This window comes from Topomyia yanbarensis, chromosome 3 (assembly GCF_030247195.1).
Source record: "Topomyia yanbarensis strain Yona2022 chromosome 3, ASM3024719v1, whole genome shotgun sequence".
Lineage (NCBI taxonomy): Eukaryota > Metazoa > Arthropoda > Insecta > Diptera > Culicidae > Topomyia > Topomyia yanbarensis.
Genome location: NC_080672.1, coordinates 326,952,681 through 326,976,807, shown reverse-complemented (window position 1 = coordinate 326,976,807; position 24,127 = coordinate 326,952,681). Strand labels below are relative to the sequence as shown.

The following is a 24,127-nucleotide window of genomic DNA, read 5'->3' as shown; positions in this document are numbered from 1 at the left end:
TGCTCCACGAGGTTTGCCAATTGTTAAGTGTCCTCTGACGACAAATACTAAAAAATTCGTTGAAGCAGATTGGTCTTTCGTATATGTCACCATTTAATGCACCCACCTTTGCTAATGAGTTGGCCTTTTCATTGTCCGGGATAGAGTAATGAGAGGGGACCCAAACAAAGGTAATTTGATAAGATTTTTCAGATAACGTACACAAGGACTCCCGTATCTTCCCCAGGAAATATGGGAATTGCTTTTTGGGCTTCATCGCACGAAGAGCCTCGATGGAGCTGAGGCTGTCCGAAATGATGAAGTAGTGATCCGTGGGCAGAGTGTCGGTGTACTGAATTGCAGCTAACTCTGCGACGTAAACTGAAGCGGGATCATTGAGCTTGAATGAAGCGGTGATAGTATTGTTGAAGATACCGAAGCCAGTAGACCCATCGAGATTTGATCCGTCAGTGTAGAACATTTTGTCACAGTCGACTTCTCGGAATTTATTATAAAATATATTAGGGATCACTTGCGGGCGTATGTGGTCCGGGATTCCACGAATCTCTTCATTCATGGATGTGTCGAAGAATACAGTAGAATCAGAAGTATCTAGGAAACGAACACGGTTGGGAGTATATGAAGAAGGATTAATGCTCTGTGCCATGTAGTCGAAGTACAAGGCCATAAATCGGGTTTGAGAATTAAGCTCGACGAGCCTCTCGAAGTTTTCAATCACCAACGGGTTCAGAATGTCGTATCGAATGAGCAATCGATATGAGAGTTCCCAAAATCGATTTTTTAGCGGAAGAACGCCCGCCAGCACTTCGAGACTCATCGTATGGGTCGAGTGCATGCAACCCAAGGCAATACGCAAGCAACGATACTGGATTCTCTCCAGTTTGATAAAGTGTATGTTCGCAGCGGAGCGGAAACAGAAACACCCGTACTCCATCACCGACAATATCGTTGCTTGGTATAACCTGATCAGGTCTCCTGGGTTATTGTTCGGAGAAAATTGATCCTTTGTTGGCATTTCTGTTTCAGATACCTAATGTGACATCCCCAGGTACCTTTAGAGTCGAACCAGACCCCGAGATATTTAAATGTGAAAACCTGGTTGATCGTTGCACCCATTAATAGAAGCTGGAGTTGTGCCGGCTCACGCTTCCTAGAAAAAACAACCAACTCAGTTTTCTCCGTGGAGAACTCAATACCCAGCTGAAGAGCCCAAGCAGACAAATTGTCCAAGGTATTTTGTAATGGTCCTTGCAAGTCGGCAGCTTTGGGCCCTGTAACAGAGACCACGCCGTCGTCTGCAAGTTGCCTTAGTGTGCATGAATTGGCAAGACAATCGTCAATGCCATTCACGTAGAAATTGTAGAGCAGGGGACTTAGACATGAGCCCTGGGGAAGACCCATGTAGCTAAATCGCGATGTTGTTAAATCGCCATGCAAAAAGTGCATGTGCTTTTCAGACAACAGGTTTAGCAAAAAGTTATTTAAAATTGGCGAAAGACCATGCTGGTGCAGCTTCTCTGACAGAATGTTGATAGAAACTGAGTCAAAAGCCCCCTTAATATCCAAGAAGACTGATGCCATCTGCTCTTTGTTAGCATAGGCCATTTGGATTTCTGTAGAAAGCAACGCAAGGCAATCGTTCGTCCCTTTGCCTTTGCGGAAGCCAAATTGTGTATCTGACAGTAAGCCATTTGCTTCAACCCAATTGTCGAGGCGAAACAAGATCATTTTCTCGAACAACTTCCGAATACAGGACAGCATCGCAATCGGCCGATACGAGTTGTGGTCGGAGGCTGGTTTTCCTGGTTTTTGGATGGCGATGACCTTCACTTGCCTCCAGTAATGAGGGACAATGTTACCCTCAAGAAACTTGTTAAATAAATTCAACAAGCGCCTTTTTGCAGTGTCAGGCAGATTCTTCAGCAAGTTGAATTTGATTCTGTCTAACCCTGGGGCGTTATTGTTGCATGATAAGAGAGCAAGTGAGAACTCCACCATCGAAAACGGTGTTTCGTTCGCGGTATCGTGAGGAGACGCGGCGCGGTACGTTTTCTGTACCGGGACAGAGTCCGGACAGATCTTCTTGGCGAAAGCGAATATCCAACGATTTGAATATTCCACGTTCTCGTTGGTATTATTACGGTTACGCATACGTCGAGCCGTACCCCAAAGAGTGCTCATCGCTGTTTCTCTCGTTAACCCGTCGACGAACCGGCGCCAATAACTGCGTTTTTTGGCTTTCATTAGACTCTTCATTCTCCTTTCTAACGACGCGTATTGTTGATAGCTAGCGGGTAATCCGTCTTCGCGGAAGACCTTATATGCAGTGGACTTTTCCGCGTACAGCTCTGAGCACTCTTTATCGCACCACAGGGTGGGAGACCGTCCATGGGTATTCGCGCTGGGTACTGGTTTAGTCTGAGCTTGATTCGCACTGTCGAGAATCAAGCCAGCCAAAAACCTGTGCTCTTCCTCCGGAGGAAGCTCTTGGGTGGATTCGATTTTAACGGATATCGCGGTCGCGTAACTCTTCCAATCAATGTTCCGTGTGAGGTCATACGAGACATTGATTGTTTCCGATGGTCTTGAACCGTAAGCAATTGAAATCACGATAGGCAAATGATCGCTACCGTGGGGATCAGGGATCACCTTCCACCTGCAATCTAACTGTAGCGATGTCGAGCATAGCGATAAATCCAACGCGCTTGCGCGTGCTGGTGGTGTAGGAATCCGCGTCATTTCTCCCGTGTTTAAGATGGTCATGTTGAAATTGTCGCAAAGATTTTGGATTAATGTTGATCTATTATCATCATGAAGACAACCCCACACCGTACCGTGCGAGTTAAAGTCTCCCAGAACTAGCCGCGGTGCCGGTAAGGATTCCTTGATATTACAAAGCGTTCGGTGCCCTACCGGGTATTTTCCCATGATTGAATCTCCAAGTGACTTGGATGAGGTCGTGGATAAAACAAACTCACTCATAGTAGCAGCTTACCATGAGGCTTGCGCGCTTCGAGTTATGCTTGCTGTAGACGAACACCTTGGTGGAATACCGAACCTGTTCGACTCAAAAAGTTGTAGAAGAGCGTGGGATCGCAGACGCAAGGACGGGTCGGAGGCATTCTAGTTGACTCGCAAAGCATACAGAAATGCCCTGCGATCCTCTGAGTGAAGTGGTTGGAAAAGCCTCTGTACAAATATTTCAAGACTCAAAGAGACTAGCAGATTAAATGAGTTACTTTCGAAATCGAAGAACTTTCATATCAGTTCGATTAGAACTGCTACGAGTATTCACTCGTTTGACGAAGATGTAGTACTCAACTGTCTTTTTGACACACACTTTCCAGGCTGCATGGAGCCACCATTGACGACCGCCCCTGAATTCTTTTCAGGTAGTTCGGATTCTTGGTCATTTGCTTGAATCTTTGTGACGACCGAATCGATCAAATGGGCAATTGAAAGATTTGCAGCGGATAAGTCTAAGGAAAAAGATGGAATCATTTCAGATCTACTACAAAGAGGATACGAACACTTCAAGCATATTTTGGTTCTTATTTGTAGTCTTGTAACAGGATACATTTCATTAGCGTGGATGGAAATAACTGTAAAACACATTCCAAAAAATCCACTTATGAGGAGGCGAAGAGTTTTAAACCGATCAGCCTGGAAAGTCTAATCGATCACTACCTTCGGGATGTTAGCTGGAGCGAGCACCCACTGCATGCAATGCAACATGCATATCAGCGGGGGAAGTCTACTACCACCCTGTTACACAACGTTGTCTACAACACTGAAAAAGCTTTTTCGCCAAAGCAATCAGGTTTAGGAGTTTTTCTCGATATTGAAGGTGCTTTTGACAACGTGTCTTTCGAGTTGAGTTTGGAAGCAGCACGAGATCATGGAGTACCTTCATATATCCCGAACTGGATACACGCAATGCGTAGCAACCGAGATCTGCACTGATTGTTAAAACAAGTAGAGATAAGGAAATTGTCTGCGGATGTCCTCAAGGTGGCGTGCTGTCACCACTTCTATGGAACCTTGTAGCCGATATCTTATTGAGAATACTTAATGAACTTGGGTTTCCGATGATTAACCTATAATAATCACCGATATTTGCATTAGCACCTTTTTTGACATGATGCAACAAGCATTATGTGCCTTTGAGCAATAGTGACTTCATGTTGGGCTATCAGTTAATCCAAATAAAACATTAATGGTGCTTTTCACGCAACGAAGGATCGCAACCGGAGCTCGCCCGTTGCCGTTCTTTGACTCTGAAATTGTTGTCGCAGATCAAGTTAAGTACGTTGAGGTAGTTCTTGACTCAAAATTTAATAGGACAGCTCGCATCGATTCCAGAATCAATAAAGCCTACATGGCCTTCGATCAATGTAGACGGGCTTTCGGCAAATCTTGGTGACCCAAATTGCAGTATTCTAGCCAGGGCACTGACTGGACATTGCAAACCCAATTATCACATGGTCACTATTCAGCGTGCTAAGAATTATTCGTGTGATCTTTGTGAATCCGATTACGGAACTTCATGTCATTTGATATGTAACTTCCTTGCAGCAATTGTTTGTTTGCGTATCCGGACTTTCGATCTCTTCGGGGGTGTTTGTCGGTTTGTTCTCTCAATATCCACTCGGGGATGTTGATATATCCGCACACTGTTTAAATAAAAGTTCTAAATCTCTCCGGGGATTGGAAGTTTTATTGCTGCTATTGTAGCACTTGCAAATCGTTCAGCATCCTCCCGAGGGTGCAGAATGCTCTGATTTGATAGTTCTGTGTCGTTATTTTTCTTACCGCTAACCTTATCATTCCTGCAATCCTTTCCATCAGGGAAATGATGGAAAGACAAATTTGGTAAGGCACAAATCTCCGACCAACATAGAGAAAGTGCTAGTCGCTGCTGGTTCCTGATATTCAAAAATGATCATCACAGAAGAAATGGAAGTATGTTTATTTGCAGAATTGTTGGTTTTTTAATTTCATCGTCCATCACGGTCAACGCTGTTTTGAGGAAACGTACCAGCCTCTCCCAAGCCCCTTTCACGTGCGGTTCGCTGGGCTGATAAAGATTCCATCGGGTTGTAGAGTCCGTGAACGCTTCTACTCCAATTGGTATTATGACCTCTTTGCTGGCTGCTTGGAAATTAGTTCAATTTTCCGAAAAAAAAACTCCAGCGGCCTCTGCGGCACACGAAACGGCAGCGTATGGTCATTAAGCACGCTTGAGTCGTCAAGCTATAAGCGACCCTAAGGTGTGCGATTTTTATTATCAAGCAGGTGAACCAAGAGACGTACCTCTTCTGCGATCTACGATCAACGGCTGCGGTAAGCGGACCGCAAAAATCTACGCCAATTTTGCCAAACAGCAGCTGATTTGGCGTGATGCGCGACACTGGCAGGGGTGTCATTCTAGGGTTTTGCGGCCTGCACTTTTTTACTTTGCACCAAATGCACAATTTCGCTACCCTTCTCATCTCCGCCCACAGATGTTGCACGTGAGAACGTTGCCAGGTTTCGGTGATGGCATGTGCTCTTGGTTGTTTGCTCGTGGAGTTGGTCGGTTATCGGATGGTTTTTCGATAGGATTCTCGGAAATTTAAGATCGAAAGGCAAAGATGATCCTCGAGCGGCTCTTCATTCATCCTGAACACGTTCTGTTCGTCCATGAAAGAACTCATGCTGTATAGATAGCCATTTTTATCTAGCTGATACCACTCTTCGTATGGCAGCTCTTGGCTCTTCTTATTACACCTTTATTACGTTAGTAAATTAGTCAGCTTATGCTGATCTACAGAGATACGTCTCCGCTGCCTGGTACTCCTCTCGAATCAGCGACGACGTCTTTGCCGGCACGCTCTCCTTTACGTACCTCTTCACTTTGGCAGTCGTTGGAATCGCTTCGATCTTCAGACCCGCTTTGTTTTACAGTTTGACACAAATCTTTTGACGCACGCTACTGTCCGAACTAAAACCTTCCACCGAGAAAACCGCTGAGAATCCACGATTGGCTCCGTTTTTCTGATGTCGTGAAAAAGGAAGCATTCTCGCAATTTTTCTTGGTCGTTCGGTGTAATTTTGGCTTGCTCTGGTCATTTCTCTTCTGGAAAATACAGGAAAACCTGGCCCATCAGAATACATGGAGTGCTTTTGGTTCCAGTTCATCATAGCGTCCGCTGTGTTGAGCTTAGTCGGGACCCATCGCCACTCTCTCAGCTTTGTTAAGCTGAGGGTTTCTCCAATCCAAAAGGCAAATAATTGATTGTACCGTCGGTGGTCCGATTGAATTCACAATAGCACGATGCTCGAATAACTCCAGAAGTACCGCTGCCTTACCTCCAAGAACAACATTTCGACGACGGAACTTGCAAGTCTGGTCCCCATAACTGCTGCTGGCAGCTCCAGACGGGAAATTGATAGATGCTTCAGTTGTGCGACTTTCGATCTTGCCATCACTAGCGAACACATCGAACCGTCAATTGTCTCAATTCGAAGATATGCTGCAGCCTCGTATGCACCTTCGATGGCATCGACGAAGATGTGAAGTTGAAGCTACTGAAGTCCATGTTACGCCTGCCGCAGAAGTAGTACCGAGGAATGCGAACATTTTCAACGCCTAGAAGTCTTGCAATCCACTGATTCCATTTCTCAGCACTCTCTCCAGCTATTTGTTGGTCCCAATCGCATCCACTGGACCACAACTGCTGGATTAATGGTGTTCCAGTAAAAGGTGAAACCAGTCAGTAGTCCTAGCGGATCAAAAAAATTCACGACGCAGCTCATCACGATCGTCTTCGTTGACAGTGGAAAAAATCTTTAATCCTATGTGCGGGGTTGGGAAGCGAATCCGGGTGAGCTGTGTACAACGTAATCGATTAGGGGTCATGCGTAAATGACGTAGTATTTTGGGGTGGGGGGAGGTATACCAAACAATACAACCACAATGAATGCCAGAACAACAGAACCAACGCACAACATTTCCGACCATTGGGATGCACCTACTACCTCCAAATCAACAGCCATTACCACCAATGGGAAAGTAAATGACAAAAAAACGCGAATACACGATCGTAACCCATAGGTTTCACAAACAATCCAAACCAGATATACATGAAACACAAACATCAATAGCAAGTACAACATAGACAAAAAATGATAAACCGACAGAAAACGAACCCATACGCAAAAGCAGGGATGCAGGTAATGGAACTTCCAACAAGAAAGAAGATCTTTATACGAAGTAACAAATCGCGTACACAAGATCCGATGGAAATATAACTAACCGTTGTGTGTCCGACAGTGTACCCGGGTACCTTTTCAAATTTCATTCCATGAAATTCCAGTGCTCTTCCGCAAGCTGGAAATTGATTTTTATCGACATCTTAGAACATCACCAAGCTTTTATGGGAATAAAATTGACGATTTGGGAAATTGGGGTCTAATGAAGAGAAATTGGGGTCTAGTGAATGGATTTTTATACCTTGTAACAGGCTGACTATGGTATTTTTGACATATTTAGACACTTTAGGATGTTTCGAATTCAGGAACGCACCTACCTTAAGACGCTGTAAAATCAACCGCATGAATTCATCTGGTTCCCGGGAATTCGAAATTGCCGATTTGAAATGATCAGAAATTGATCGGATGATGTCGTTCCAAAGGGCTACGTCTAAAACCTCTTTCCTTCCATAGCTATTATTCTATAATTAACCTCTTCCCTTCCAGAGCGTACGAATCTTGGGTAACTTCCTGTATTGATAACTCGAATTTAAGGTATTTTCGAGACATGTTTCCACAAAATAAAATAAATTGTCAAAATCGCTCTATTTTTTAAAAGTCAATTGTCACCAAAAGAAATACACATGATCTCTTTAAACCGAACACAACAACGTTTATCAACTAACTTGAACTTTTCAGCGGATCATATTCACGCGCCGCACATTTTCGAAATAGAATAATTATTTATTTCTTAACTAAACTGCAGTAGAACTAAATTCAACTATAACGTCATTAGGGATAGCATTTCCGATTTGAGCAGCAAATTTTCCAGAACGCCACCATCCATTGACGTCATCGAAGCCAGCGCGCGATGACATCATGTATAACCTACTTTTCCCTGAAAGTTTTCCCTGCCCCCACGACACCTTCCCCGTCGTTGTTCACATTTGAAATCAGGTCATCGATCCCGCAGCTTGTTCCCATTCATTAATATTGCAAAGTGCAACTGCAGCACCCATTGCGCATGCACTGCAAGAACCACCTCAGGATTTTATGTTGGCAACATTATCCAGACATCGTTTTCCGCAGCTTTTTCATTCAGTGAATGTCCATGCACCGTTCAATGAACGGTCGCGTTGAATAACGGTGTGGTGAGCCGTGCCCCGCAAGACAACGCCCGCCGTACGCTCAGGTTTCAGCTCAGTCAGGACTGCTAATGCTATAGCACGAAACCCGCAAGGACCGGAATTACGTCATTGGGAGGATATTCGCGTGCACAAAGCAGAGCATACCTGAACCATTGACGTAAGCCAGGCAGTTGTTTCAGGTATCCTGAATGTGTCATCGGGCCCGTGGATGGCGTCACCTTTCCTATCAATTAATTATCCATTCGGATACGCTTTTGTTATTTTTATTGCTCCTGGCTGTTGTAGTGGAACCCTAATATATTTTGCCAGCAGCGGTGCTGGGCGAGCATAGAGATAGCAATTAAGTTTAATTCAATCATGATAAGGTTGCCGGATATGACAAAACGGTGTGACGTCAATGTGAAATGGGTATCCTAATTGTTGGAAAAGGTTAATTGATTGCAATTTGATTATTGCTTCATGGATGCTAACTATTTTTGTTATGGCCAATATATATAAAAGGATTTTTTTTTAAATGCAATCTACTAATGGTAGCTTTTCTTTGCCGTAAATTTCTCGGTCGCTTTTAGATGTACCCCAGCTATAAAAGCCATTGTCATTCTGTATTGGGGAGCCCGGGTGTAGTAAGCGTTAGGGATAAGTTAACGGGACCTTGTATTCTCTATTTGTATTGAACGCGCGGCGATGTCTATCGTTGTTTATTTCAAGTAATGTGAAATATTTTATAATATTTCCTTGAAGCCCACTCGATCAGAAACACATAACAGAAATATTTCAAAACTGTATCTCGCATTGTCACTTGTTATAAAGTTCTGTTATTTCAACTACTAATAAGACCTAATTTATAACACAATATGTTACAAAAATTGTGTCTTGTTATTTCATTCTGATCGGGCAGCCATCGGTGCACTTTCAATATGATATATATCAGGATTTGCTTGGTTCAGAATAAAAATGCATTATAAGAAAATGTATGTTTAGTAGTTCAAAGATACAAGTTTTATAACATTTAATCCTCTCCAATGAATATTCGATCATAGAGCAAGAGCACAATATACTGGTTTATCTCACTGGTTCTTTCTTCCGAGGTCTAGCAGATATTTTTTTAGCATTTTGAAAGACAATTTTTCATGAGAATTTTGATTTGGAAAAGCATTTTGAAATACATTCTATAACTAATTATTTACAGAAAAAAAGATTTTTGAAATATGTTTCAAGTTTTTGTTATAAAATATTTTATTGTTAATTTCTCCACAATGCAATTATATTTTATACCTTTTGCATTTAATTAAATTTTAAACGAGTTATGTTTTTTTAGCGTTTGGTATTTGGAAGTAACTTATTAGAAGGGCGTATTTTCACTACTAGAGAAAAAAATTTTCGGAATTTTTTTCTTAAGAGCATTTTGCTTCCAAATGATATTTAGTATTAATATTGTGTAAGAAAATTATATTTATGGCTGGAAAATACTAAGAAATTCAGAAGCATACCTAAAGTCGTCGTAAAAATGCTTTCTTACTAAAAACTGTTTAATAATGCAATTACAGTTTCTTCTATTTTCAGGCTTGCGTTAACAAAAAAAATCATTTTTTTGTAATTGTATTTTTCAACTTTTTTGTCTTTTTTTTTTCAAAAAATTCAACAAAAAATATTTACACAGAACCCGCTATCCATATAGTTTGGCTGTACAAATGGCGATTTTTGAACAAAATATTTCAAAAATAGTGCTCATACACCCTTTTTAAATATTACTCTTAAATAAAAAATGTTTGTTTAACAATGCAAAATACCTACTCTCCCATATAGATGAAACGTAAAAAGTTTCATCAGAACCGAAGATGGTCACCATTTTTGACGTAATTGAATCAACCATGGTGCAATTGCTTTATAGTAGAAAACATCTGTCACGTTACATAAGATAAACTGTGTTTTCTTAAAAATTAATAAAACTTTAAAGTTTTCACAATACAGTTTCAAAAAGTAGACTCAAAGTAGTAAGAAAAAATGTAGGTTGGACACTGTATGCAAGCTGTTGGTGTGGTCCACAAAACTTTTTCAAATTTTTGATCTGTAACGTTACAAGTTATTTGTTTTTCATGACTTCACAATTAAAAATAATCTCTAATTTTCAAACATTATCATCAAATTTAAATTAGCCTACGATGGAAAAATGTTAACCTTTTTATCGCCTTACGATCTTTTAGTCATTTTCAGGTCATGCAAGCAGCATAAACAAACTTTTATAAATGACAGACATGAAATTTTTTCTGGGCTCACCATACATTTTGTTTAATATTAAAGGTTATATAGAAAAAAATCAGTTTGACGCAAAATTTTATAAAAAAAATTCGCCTGTGGTTGCCATTTTCGGAGCCTTGACCATATGCTGTACAGGCGGAGTTTCACTTCTTTCTCTATAACTTTTATGTCATCATTGCGATACCACAGCTGCCCATTCTTACTGTAGTGGTAGCTCGCCGAATCTAACCATAATTTTATGGAGCTCCGATGGAAACTAATGAAAGGAGAAACACTTTCCGTTTATATTTTTGGATGAGGCAAAAATTGCAGTTTTCCGGTCACAGCTACAGATTCCCTGCCAGATCACCCGTTTTGTGGAAAATTTGTCAGCAGACACAAATCTATATTTCTTGAAAACCTCTCCACCTGTTATCGCAACCTGTAACTTCTGTCGCCAGAACTGTTTGAAGTCAAATTTGACATGCGTTTCAGCGTATTTAAGGATGCATTCGAGAGATTTGGTCAATTCGGGGACCTAATATTAACCTAATGATATAATCTTCACGGGTACATTACAAACTATACCCAGAGCAGTTCCGAGGTTGATAGCCACATTCATGCTCTGGATTTGCATTGAAAATTTGCATGACGTCCTGTCACAATTTTCGGTTCACTGCCTTAATGGAACATTCCGGGAAACAGACAAACGTAACATGGATTCAGCACTGCACAAACGGTGGTTGTGGTCAATTTAAATTCATTTGCGATTCTATAATACGACCAGCGAAGTTAACATTCCAGTTTAAACTGTATCTTATAGTTTATTACACAATCCAATCAAAGAGAGCTAGGCGCAGTATTTTTTTTAAATGACTTGTTTCATCCAGTTTTCTACGCTGAAGTCAGTGTCAGAAATATTTTCGTACTATGTGCCATACAAACGCTACTCCATATTGTTCAAAGCTATTCTTTTGTGCTTTTTACCGTTGAAAAATTTTGGTTTATTTTTGTATTGTTCGAGCATTAGAAAAGACTGCTTCTTCGTTTGTAAGCCGCCTGGATACTGTGAAACAAAGATTAGTATCACCATTATAATAACTTCTTTATTTCTATGTCTCCAACGATCCTGCACTGAGCTCTAGGTCCGTGCATAAAATGACTTATTCTGGCAAAGATTCCCCTCAAGGTAAAATGCATGTCGAAATAAAAGCGGTTTCTCGGCTAAATTATACCCAGGTTCTTCAATCGGGCCAAAAAAATATTGAATTTGTTAAAGATTTGTACAGCTCTGGCGCAAAGACTGTGATCCAACTATCAAAAATGCACTCTGATAAACTTTGGATGGCGGTAACCAGTTTAAAGCAGGCAATTGATATTAATTCCGATATTATACAGGGTTGATACGGGCTTTTGACGAAAGAGTATCGTGTATACGTACCTGCAAACGAAATCGAGATCGTAGGCGTTATTTCCTATTCGAATTTGAATTGAACAAAACTGCTGAAACATGGGATATTAAAGACCCCTTGCTTCAGTCAGTGAAGATACTGGCTTGCAAACGATTGTATTAAGCATCGGTCCCAACTGACGGGGATAGGACCTATATCAACTCAGACTCATAGTGGGAGTCCTTCCCGGCGTCTGCTTCACCTAATTACCTAACCTTGGACAAGGATTAAAATGTGCGAATCTTTCAATCGAATTGACTTTCTTTACTGGCCTTTACCTTCGCACTGCTTCCACCTACATTCCCCCTAGAACCTCGGTTGACAAATTAGGCTTAATTAGGATGATTTTAACTGCCATGGCACGCCATGAAATTATCTTCATGATGATAATCGATTCACCTCAATTCACGAGCTTTGCAACAACTTCAACATGCCCATTTTGAAATGACACGGATCACTGTTCCACCAGCGTCCGAGCTCGTTACGGAGTTCCCATATGGTACCCGTGAGCACTTAGATATGTCCGCGGAGAAGTCCTCCGCATATGAAAAAAATTCTGGAGGTCGGAATGTCTAACAATTCAGGAAGTACGCTACTTTGGAAACGACAATAAAGAGCTCGATGAAAGCCAAAAAACCCTGTTATTGGCGTAGGTTCGTCGACGAGTATATCGAGAAAAATCCGACGTATACGTTACCGAAACATTATCAACAAAGTGGAGGGGGGGAGGGGTAATTTCAACCGCTGGATATTCGATTTCCCCAAGAAAGTCTACCCGACCTCTATGTCGGTACAGAAAACATATCGCATCGCATCCTCTTACGATACCACGGTCGAATCTCTGTTTTCGACGGTGTAGTTCCTACTTGCTCTTTTTTCATGCGACTCCAATAAAACATGCAAAAATAACAGGCTCAGCTTCAATTTCTGCCTGGCAAAAGGCTAAAAGGCGTTTGTTGACATTATTCAACAAATTCCGTATGAGTAACATTGTCCCTTCAGATGGGAGGCAAGTGAGAGTGATCGCCATTCCAAAACTGGAAAAAGCCATCCGCCGATCACAACTTGCATCGGCCGATGGAAATCCGGTATTCGGAACATTTGACTTCCGCAAAGACAAAGGGGCATCAACAGACGTTCAAATGACATATGCGTCATCAACTCCTGCAAGCTAAGGCAACTTGTAGATAAAGAGTGGTCTCCTGCAGAACCCAAAGCGGACGATTTGCCGAAGGACCATTGCAAGATAATCCGGACAATTTGTATATTTGGATTCTTCAACTAGGTCGCGAGATCTATACTGAGAAACCTGATAAACCCTGTACGGCCTGTACTGTAAAATATCTCGGGGTCTGGTTCGACTCAATAGGTACCTGGGCATGCCATATGTATTAGGTATCTGGAATTGTAGTGCCAATAGAATATCAACTTTTGACTTGCAATAACCAGAACATGGTGGAGTGCTCACCCGGGAGACCTGTTCAGGCTGTATGATATTTCGCGGCTGTTTTGAGGGCAGACATCAACATGCTTCCATAGCTCTATTCACTACCAAAGTCTGGCAGTGACTGAGCTAGCTAAAGGGACGCAAACAGTGATAATAATATCTCAAGCCTGAACGCAGTTCACTGGACCTAACCTAATAGATAACAAGATTGGGCCGATCCGGAAGACGATGGGTAGGTATTGGGGCTGTGGCGGTGATCACGACACTGTTGGGAATCTGTGATGATATCGTCATATACCTGTTATCTGCTGTGATGAAGGTCAACACCGGTAGAACACATCTCGTGTGTCGTTGTAATATCGGTGACCTCTTCGTCGCGTTGCTTCTTCGATTGACAAATATGCCTACCTACGACACTTCCAATCTCTTCCCACTGAGCTGCCTGTAGGTATCACCATTACAAGCGCGCTCTCTCCGCTTCCACTACCGCTGTGGACAAATGTGGCTTGCTGTGAAAATTCCACTCGATGCGACACTTTTCGGTACCACTTGTTATCCTTCTTCGTCGTGCCGCTTCGGCGGTAGGCAAATAGAACAAATGGGTCTTCCTGTGACGCTTCCCCTCTCGTCGATTAGAATTGTCCGACGACACCAATACTACAGGCACGTTCACTGTCGATTTCTGCCACCGCGGTAGGCAAATTCTTCTACCCGTGGTTTGCTGTCAAAGCACCACACACTCTTAACGAACAGGTCTTTCCCATTTCACAAACGCGTATAGCGTCTCGCAATCTGCCATTCTCTCGAGAACAAAACTTTCCAGCTGGAGACACAACCGTCTCAGCCGGTTGCAAAAACTGTCATGACCACTATGTGCCTTGGTAATTGCTTGAATACTCATTCACGGTTCAAATATTGCCAATTTAGTTAAAAACTATTTTTCCTCCGCTAAGAAACTTACTAGCTTGGTCCTGTCACTAAGTCAGTGTCGGATTCTGATGAGAGGAACTCGGAACGACTCTTCAATAACTAATTTAGTTATAAGTTTTGTACTTTTTACGCGCGAATGTGGTTTAAAACAATTAAAGTTTCCAAGTTTCGGTTCCAAACATTCTCATCAACTTATTCAGAACTCACTTTCTCGCGGGACATTACACATGGCTGGGGGTTTGCTCAGAAACAAAACAGGTTTTGTGCGTTTTTGGAGCTAGCGTCAATCCGGCGCTAGCCCAATCCTGTCACTAAGTCAACATCGGATTCTGATGAGAGGAACTCGAAACGCCTCTCTAATAACTAATTCACATATTCCTACCAAATACAATCCCAGTGTTGTAAGAAATCTCTCACTAAATAGCTAGGTGAATCAAATCGGTTTTGAGTTTGTAATGGATAATGAGGAGACCACTCACCTTACTAACTAGCATATCATTTTCATCGAAATGCCGCCCGAACATCTTGGGCGTTTCGCCAGGGATCGGTTCAATCTTTATACACACTTCCTGTCCCTTCCTGGCAGTCTCAAGTTGTTTGTGATTAGCTTCGATCGACGTCACCACGCCTAGTTCAACAAACTGCAAGTAAAAGAAAACACCAATAAAAAATTTAGATTAATACTGGTTGCTGACGCTCATAGGACACAGACGACACCGAACGCACACCGTTTTCTCTGGTGGTTAACGAAAAGAAGAAAAAATTGCCCCGGTACATCATTTCCTAATTTTAAACTTCCCCAAACAACAACTAGGTATGTGAAATATTTCACGTGAGCTTTGCAACACATATCCGTCATCGCAGTACCAGTTGCAAAATATTGTGCTCTCTTCTTCCGTCATCGCGTATTCATTTTTCACGGATGTGTCCATTTCCTAGCCAAGCCAACGAGCCAAAACTAGACCGTTAATCAGGCTACTGCTGTCGTCAGCTGCTTAATACTCGCAATTTCGAAAGCAAAACAATAACCCCCAACGAATCGTTAGTGGGGGAGGGAAGGGCGGTCGGTGTATGCCGCTAGTAGAAGGAAGAAAGAAAATTTTTCTCGGAAAAGTCGTCAATCGAAACCATCCTCTGTGTTCTTTTCTCGTTTCTCGTTCGAGACGTTATTAACAATGAAAGTTGATATGCTGCCAAAATAATCGAGAAAACCAAATAACCCCTTCACTTTGAGAGGATGTCATGCACTCATGTCAGTGTTCGAGAACCGTGCTATGAAACCCTGACCCAACGGAGGTGAATGGGGAAATTGCGGAACGGGCGCGGCGCGGCAAGAATTAATGAAAGCAAGAAAGGCACCGTCCATTGACGTAAGTCGGTGTACATAGTCGCACCTATGGGCATCCATTCGAGAGTCCAACGGTCAAGCAAAACGTCGTAATTTTCTCTCCATTCTTTTGCGGGAAATCAAAATAAAGTGCCGCAGAGTGCTGTTATTGCGGGCGGGGGTGGAAACGATTGAGGTTGAAGCAGGAAAAACAAGCTGACGTCAAAGGTGGAAACAGCCGGTGCGCAAGTACGGATTGACGCTGCAGTTTAGCGAGATTGTTCCGGGCCGTTTTCATATCCCTAGTTTGTCGTCGTATAAGCTAGACTTGGAGAAAACTCATGCTGATGGTTTGCTTGGTAAGCATGGGCGAGGGACATTGATAGACGTAGCTAGTACTTGTAATGAGAAAAGGTTCCCGACAACTAAACATTGTTTGAGAATATTAGAAAACCAAACACCGTCACCTAACATTATTTAACTAACACCCACTAAAACCATCAATACGAGAAAACTTTGAGAACAGCAGCTTACACAAAAAACGAATTTTACAGCTATCTAATTTGGAATTCTCACGTTGGAGTAACCTAAAACAATGGACCTTGTCTGACTGATAGGTGTCGAGAATTGTATGCCCAAAAGAGGAAAAAATGATCACACCTATCCCTTTACGACCATGATTTATGTTAATCGTATATCATATCAGGGCATTTGTGGAGTGTTTGTTAGAAAATGAACAATTAATAAATGAGGTCAGTCAACCACTCACTGTGCTAGCTTAGTTAGGATGTTAGTTGTAGGATAGCCTGGAAATATTTTTTTATTAATCAATAAAATTATTTTGGATTTAATTCCAGTATTTCCCCGTTGCATTTTAATCGCGATATGAACAGTTTTAAGTTTAATTGTAAAAGATATGTCATAATCGAACTATAGACATGAAACAACGAAACAATTATATTTTCAGGTAGAGTGTCACCGATTGGGCTTGAAACCAGTACCGTTTTTACGTATGGGCACTAGACGGGCACAAAAATAATGAATTTTTGAAAACTCAATTGGCCCACCCCTGAATCGATTCCTAGTCTTACCAGGAGTAGGGGAGAGAGGGTAACGGTGGATCAGCAGGAACTATGAAACAATCGCAGTAAAATCATAATGCATGAACATAATCGTCTCATTCCCTCATATTTCATGGTCTCTAATTCTTTACACGTGTTACTATATTTTGGAAGACTTCTGATAGCTCTATCTCTTTTAATGGATATTTGTTTGTTTTATAACAGTCAGAGTAAATTTGCAATGAAAATCATTATTTCATTTCTATGAGTTACCGTTCACCAGATAAATGTTTATTCTACTGTTATTTGTAGCAAATTTTATGCTCAACATTTGCCGCGAACGAAGTTTTTTGGTAATTTGTCATGGTTCTGTGTAATTTGACAATCTTCATAAATAGACCCATTGGGTAACTGTGAAACGATGATATATGGGGAACAGTACAAATTTCTTGTTTTTGTGATCCATATTAAAATGTGAATGGGTTCCGATTTTACACAATAAATACAACTCATTAAATGGAAAGTTTGTCAATTTGGGCAAGTTTTGTAGAAATTATCGCTTCTTTCAGGATTGCTTCTTATATGCATATATGGCGGTCCGATATTACGCGATGATATAGTGATATCTTGCGTAAACAAACGATTTGCGTCTCAAAATAACTTTAATAGGAAGCTTTAGGATCTTTATTCGTCAAAACAAAAGAATGAAATTTGCAAGTAGAATATTTCACTGTAGACGACGTCGTGTTTCATAGTTCCTACCCATGGGGCTCACTGGTACATTTTACCACCGACTGTTCATTGCCCAAAAAAAGTTATTTCCCGTGAATTTTACCAGCTGGAAAAAAATATGTATTAGTTAACAACAGAGTGAAACTATGTATCACTTTGGGCTACACAAATAACATGTTTTATCATCAAAATTAAACCGTATAAAAATGTGTTTCATTGTTACCCCCTCTCCCCTACATGCTCAAAATTTGACGCAAATCAGACAAGTTTAGTTCCCGGACCAACATGCCTGAAATTTGTATAGGATTTTCGACATTTTTCATGGAGAAAACCCACTAGTTCGCATTTTCACCACTAGGTGGCACTGTATGCACCAGATTATCACTGCACAATCTGATAACAATTGAAATTAGGCATGGCTTACTATGATCGAACTAAAAAAATTAACTTTTTATGCTGACGAGGTAGAAAGTTGTTTTCGACAAAGTTTTAGAAATGCTCATAGTGAAGAATTTTGTTGAAGAACGTGAGCTTGTAGGATTAAAGGTTATCGATTTTTAAGGCGTTTTCTATGGCAACCCCCTTAAATCTAGTTTTTTAATATAACTTTTTTCATTGTGACTTTTCGTGCAAACTATGTTCAAGACAAATGTGTAGGTATCAAAACTACATAATTTTGTCGAAAACTGTATGTAAAAATACTCATTCGTTTCAAAGTTATTGAGGATTTTTACATTTTTTTACACCAACTTCAACTACGTATAAGAAAGAAAGGTGCAAACCAAAATGCACGAATAGGCACTTTTAACTGTCTAAACTATGCACAATAAAGCTAAGAAGGTTTGGTGCGTGGCACTCTATAACCCTATGAATAGGGTAAGCTTACTTTAGCATGTCTTTTTACTTTTTCCATACAAAAATCAGAAAATTTCTAAATTGTGTATTACTGACAGGGCATAGTATTCGGATTTACATATTATCCATAGCTCTTACAATTCGAATTAACGACAAGATGGCGTATTTTGCAATTGAAATTTTTATTTCATTGAAAAGTTATGAGAAAAAAAAACAAAAGTGGGATCAAGCGTACCCACTCTCCCCTACAGTTTTGTGAAATAACGGTTGGATTTAGCTTAATATACTATTAGAAAAATTTTAGTAAATAACAGTCATATTTTAGTGAAAATTTTCGTTCCACTTGTTACCGCATAGAGGGCGCCAACGCTAACTTTTCAACGGAGCGAGATAACAATTTGGTATCTTCAACAAAGTAGTTGAACAGGTATTTTTCAGTCATTCTTCTGGACATATCGATATCCTATCTGTCTTCTTTGAAAAGTTAGTTTTAGTTCCACCTGCTACCGCATAGAGGGCTATGCGGTAACAGGTGGAACTAAAATTTTCTAACCAAAACATGACTCGTATTATTTACTAAAATTCTTCTAAACATACTAACTTCTTCTATCAAAGCCGGAGTGACTCGAAATCTTCGACAGAGTTGTAAAGAATTAAACTGTCTTTCTTATTTTCACCTGGTTTTTGCATATATATATATATATATATATATATATATATATATATATATATATATATATATATATATATATATATATATATATATATATATATATATATATATATATATATATATATATATATATATATATATATATATATATATATATATATATATATATATATATATATATATATATATATATATATATATATATATATATATATATATATATATATATATTCAGCGGATTACGTAAAGATCTAAGGATATGACACGCCTTATTAAAGATTTGCCCTAGAATTCTCACACAAATTGCTGTACAAAGCTAATATATACCGCTAACTCGTTACCTATATAAATCTATTGTAGTCTGAGGTAAATAACCCGACATAAACATGCCCTCTCCAGAGCTTCTACCCACTGCCAAAGTCTGGCGGCGACTGATTTAGGTAGGTGGCAAACAGTGATAATAAATATCTCAAGCCCTGAGCGCAGTCCATAGATAACGAGAGAGATTTGGCCCGATCGATGAGAGGGAGAGGTGACGATCTGCTTATAGGAGACATTGGTGGTCGATAGGTCAATTGGGAGGAATTGGAGGCTGCGGCGTTGATCACGATACTATTGGAAATATGTGATGACATCATCCCAGTTCCTCGATGGCGGAGTGGTTAACGCACCCAACTAGAGACTGGGAGATCGCAGGTTCGATTCCTGCTTGAGGACATATCTTTTCTCGGTGTTTCCAATAAAAAGGTGAATTTTCACCGCTTCTTCATTCTCACCGTTCCGGTCATTCTTTCTCTTTCTTTTTTCCAGTGGACACGTACATAAAGGATGCTGCTATTCAAACTTTGAACTCGTTTTGCTCGAAATCAATGCAATGCCACCTGGTTCTGGCGGCGGTCAGGGTGACCGTGATATTTTATTCATGAGTTTACTATCGGATTTTACGGGTAGAGTAGCGCGATTTATGTTCATGATTTCAGGGCATTGGTCACGATCTCCGTAATTTCTATTCAAGTTATCGTGATAGTTTAGTCGCAAAAAGACTGATTTATGTTCACGATTTCAGAATCTTGGTCACGATATTGTAATTTAAATGCTTATTATCGTGATATATTCTTAAGCTCACTTTCGAATTTGACACGTGGAGTAATGGTATATCAGCAGTTTTATCGTGATATTCGTAATTTCTCTTCGTCTGCTATTTTTAATTACTATCGGATCTTTTTACTCGGAATAATTTGACAATATGAACTGGATGATAAACCCGGGGTCGGGGTAAGTTGGCGCCATTTCCGCGTCACGCATTTTTGTGTACAAAACATAGCCAATGCAACAAACAGCGATAAAATTCAGAAATATTGCCAACAGTTTGCTCTTTTCCGCAATGTGTTCTATTTTGCAAGAGATACCTAAATCAAAACGGTAAAGAATGAGCACTGAAAACAGCCAACTAGCCCTGGTCTCCCCCAGTCTTCATTTTATTATGCAATAAAATTGAACTAAACCGTTTTGCGCGTTAAGGGCACAAGACCTAATATAAATTAAGTTTTGCTTTTTTGTGTTTCGAATTCATCTCGTCCCTAACTAGCACCATCTGGGTGTCTAGTTAGACGATGTATCTAAACTAGTACCCAAATTAGCACTAGTTAGACACAAAAAATTCCAAACAGTTCACACGACATATGTGAACGCCTTAAGCCACATGTCCCGAATGATGTCCAGGGAAGCAAATATAGCTCTGATTTGCTGACGAGAAAGCGAAGACGAACTCTTGGCTTTTGGTTCAAGAAACCAAACGCCTGGTATTATGTAATAAATTTTAGTCCAATTTTATTGCATAATACCAGGCGTTTGGTTTCTTGAACCAAAAAAAAAGAGTTCGTCTTCGCTTTCTCGTCAGCAAATCAGAGCTATATTTGCTTCCCGGGACATCACTCGGGACATGTGGCTTTAGGCGTTCACATATGTCGTGTGAACTGTTTGGATTTTTTGTGTCTAACTAGTGCTAATTTGAGTACTAGTTTAGATACATCGTCTAACTAGACACCCAGATGGTGCTAGTTAGTGACGAGATTAATTCGAAACACAAAAAAGCAAAACTTAATTCATTTTATTATTTTCAGATTGCCGATTGATGCAAATTGAGCTGACATATCTCTGAATTATGCAAACTGTTTTCTTTGTTTAGTGTTTATTTGACCAACTAGGGAACTAATTCATAAGGCATTTAATGTGTGTGTGTGGGGGAAATACTCATGGTTTTGTCTCAGGGGAACGATGGCAGTTTAATCACGGGATAGAGTTGAGAATTGATTACTCGCGAGAAGAATCGAAAATCAGTTACCAATTTTCAGCAGTCGTATCAACAAGAAGAAAAATGGTTTTATTGAAATATTTAAGGTTATGCTTTTAGTCTATTAAATCATGTTCAATATATTAATTGCACTCATTTTTTTTTTTCGATTATTGAGGTTTTTACCTTAGGGTCATTCGCCTCTGTGGGAATTGTACTCATTATATTGATTACTTCCATATACTCAGTAACATATTATGTTGAGTAGCACACACACTATATTATTAATTGCCATGTTAACCGTGCTTCATCATGTGCATAATAATACTATAGTTTGATTTACTTGATATTGTCTTCCAATGTCATTATGGGTCGTTTATTATCGGAGGGGAGCGGCAAAAATAAGAGTCTCTTCTTTATTTCGTTGCGTCTTCTGCATTTTATATCACGTTGTGGTATTCAGTAAATTTGTTTCCTTTCGCTCTTCTTGGCTCCAAACTTGCTTTCATTTTAGTAGTTATTATATTCGGTTTGCAAAATCGGTCTCTTCAGTTACTTAGGTAGTGCTTATTTTATACTGTTCATAGAAGTCGGCAGTCTACTTCTATCGTTCAATGCATAAATGTCGTTTGATGGCTCATAATAATACCAAAGTTTATGCATGATTAATAATACTTATATTAAGAAATATTCTATTACATAGGTATTAGCATACCTATTTAATCAAATATCTCGAGACAGTCAAAGTAACGCCTTTCGTTAAATTACATTTTTCATGAAATGTCGTGTTTGGCAGGAATAAAGAAATAGAGTAAGGTGGGGCAAAGTACGCACCTAACAGTTTTCGTAAAATAACTATTGGTAGAAAAGCACTAGAAAATCGGCATGATTACAAATTAATACTCTCATCACACATCTTCAAAACGTAATACTAGATATCTCTTGGTTCTGCTTGTAATCTGAGAAATAAATATTTTCTTATGAATACTCAAATGCAAACTTCTGCCCCATGGTCGGGGCAAGAGTGCGCATAGCACGGGGCAAAAGTGCGTACTGATTAAATAGCCGATTTTTTACCGCAAATAAATTAAACTAATCAATTTTAGGATATCCATCCCCTCTTACTCATCTTTCATAATTAAAAAGTACTCCTCCCTCTACCTCGGCTGATGTTCAGTTTTCCATTATGTTGAAAAAACTTGGATGTTTCATCATTTAGACAATGTCGTTCATGATCAAACTGTCACCCCTCGTAACATCATTATTTGTCACTACAAGAATTCTTGTGAATATGCTATTTATATTGGAAATACATCTTTATTTACTTATTCATAGTTTTTTGTATCTTTTTTAATTACTGTGAGCTTTCGGCACTCTATATTTTCCCTTGGAACCAGTTATGCTGATATTTTTGTTCCAAAACCACTCGTATCAGTCGTAATTTGACCGGTGAGCTTGCAGTTATTGAAGGTGCTGGTCCCTTCTTTAAATCATGGAAGAATCCTAAGCAACCAAAAGTTCGTATAAGGGAACTGCATAAGCTTCTCGTTTTAAGTATTTTTTCAGTACGTTTTATGTTCTAATAGCGGCTTAAGCAGCTTTCAAGTTCCATTAAAGCTTAAGCAGCTTGAAAGTTCGCTAAGAACTTTATGTGAACTTTAAAGTGTGCTTTTTAAGTATTATCCGAACTTCTAATTGCTTGGGATTAGTTCAATTTTAATATAAAATCTTCATTCGCGTCTTTTTATTGGGGCGGATATGCAATGCGCACTTTTACCCCACCGTAAGTTTTTTAGCTTATTAAGTTGTTACGAAAATTACTGAGTTTTTTTTCATGAAATCAAATATACCGCGCAACAAACCATATATTGAAGATTTTTAGGCTACTGTAGTTTTATAGATCCTGATTTATTCAAACAGCCAATTTTTGATTCCTAAAATTCAAAAAATTACTTCAAAGCAGCGAAAAATGGTCCCTCTCCCTTAATTTCAAGCCACTATATTCAAACCTTTCATGCTTATATATGCGATTAGTTGACTTAATGATATACTAAATCCATACAGAGTTGCCAGGTTCTAGCGCTTGTGTGCTTCTAAAAGTCCTATGCGCACCTTTGCCCCACGCGCACTTTTACCCCACCTTACTCTAAGAAATACTAAAATCGTTCACATGCCGTTTTATTCAATCGAATTATGTTCCATTGAATAAATCGGCATGTTAAACTTCTAACAGCCGGCTGTCCGGAGATGAAGTTGCATTTTTTACAATTAATCCAGCAAACGAAAAATCCATAAATTCTCGGCAACCGGCTGCCCAGAGCAATAAACACATGCTACCACTTCTGAGATTTGCATACTACGGCGCCAGATTACCATATCACTTATCAAGATGAATTCAGATTTGTATAACTCTTTACCTCATCCCACTGTCAAAAGCTCCTTGACGTAGCAAATGCGGTCTCCATAACCACGTTTGTTACACCTACATTTCATTCATTCTCCGATGACTACGTGTCCGGGGCCGTTATTGGTATTTTAAAAATACAGAACTCTCGAAACATGCACATTGAGAATGGATAGCTACTCCCAGACTTCATTTGTTGATTATCTGTGCAATCTCGTAGCTCTGATCAATCAATCACTGAACAGGAATGTACGATCATGATACTGATTTGTTTGTGATAATATAGTTCTATTGAAGACAAAAGAATCCCGATTAAAAATATGTTTCACAATGAA

At 39.8% G+C, this 24,127-nt stretch overlaps 2 protein-coding genes across 3 annotated transcripts in view; one reads left to right on the top strand and one right to left on the bottom strand.

Annotated features, from left to right (window-relative positions):
- LOC131689640 (eukaryotic translation initiation factor 5B) overlaps positions 1–24,127 on the bottom strand; it is a 409,123-nt gene that overhangs the window by 33,818 nt on the left and 351,178 nt on the right. Inside the window, exon 8 of the mRNA XM_058974874.1 lies at positions 14,927–15,088. Within this exon, the coding sequence (XP_058830857.1) occupies positions 14,927–15,088 (162 nt within the window). The remainder of the gene's footprint in view (positions 1–14,926; positions 15,089–24,127) is intronic.
- Positions 1–24,127, top strand: part of LOC131689643 (uncharacterized) — a 290,463-nt gene that overhangs the window by 237,694 nt on the left and 28,642 nt on the right. The window contains exon 1 of one of the 2 annotated variants that reach the window (XM_058974879.1): positions 15,980–16,133. The exons of the other annotated variant lie outside the window; for it this stretch is intronic. Coding sequence (XP_058830862.1) covers positions 16,116–16,133 — 18 coding nt within the window. The 5' untranslated portion in view covers positions 15,980–16,115. Of the gene's footprint in view, positions 1–15,979; positions 16,134–24,127 lie in introns of those variants that run through there. 2 annotated transcript variants of the gene reach the window in all.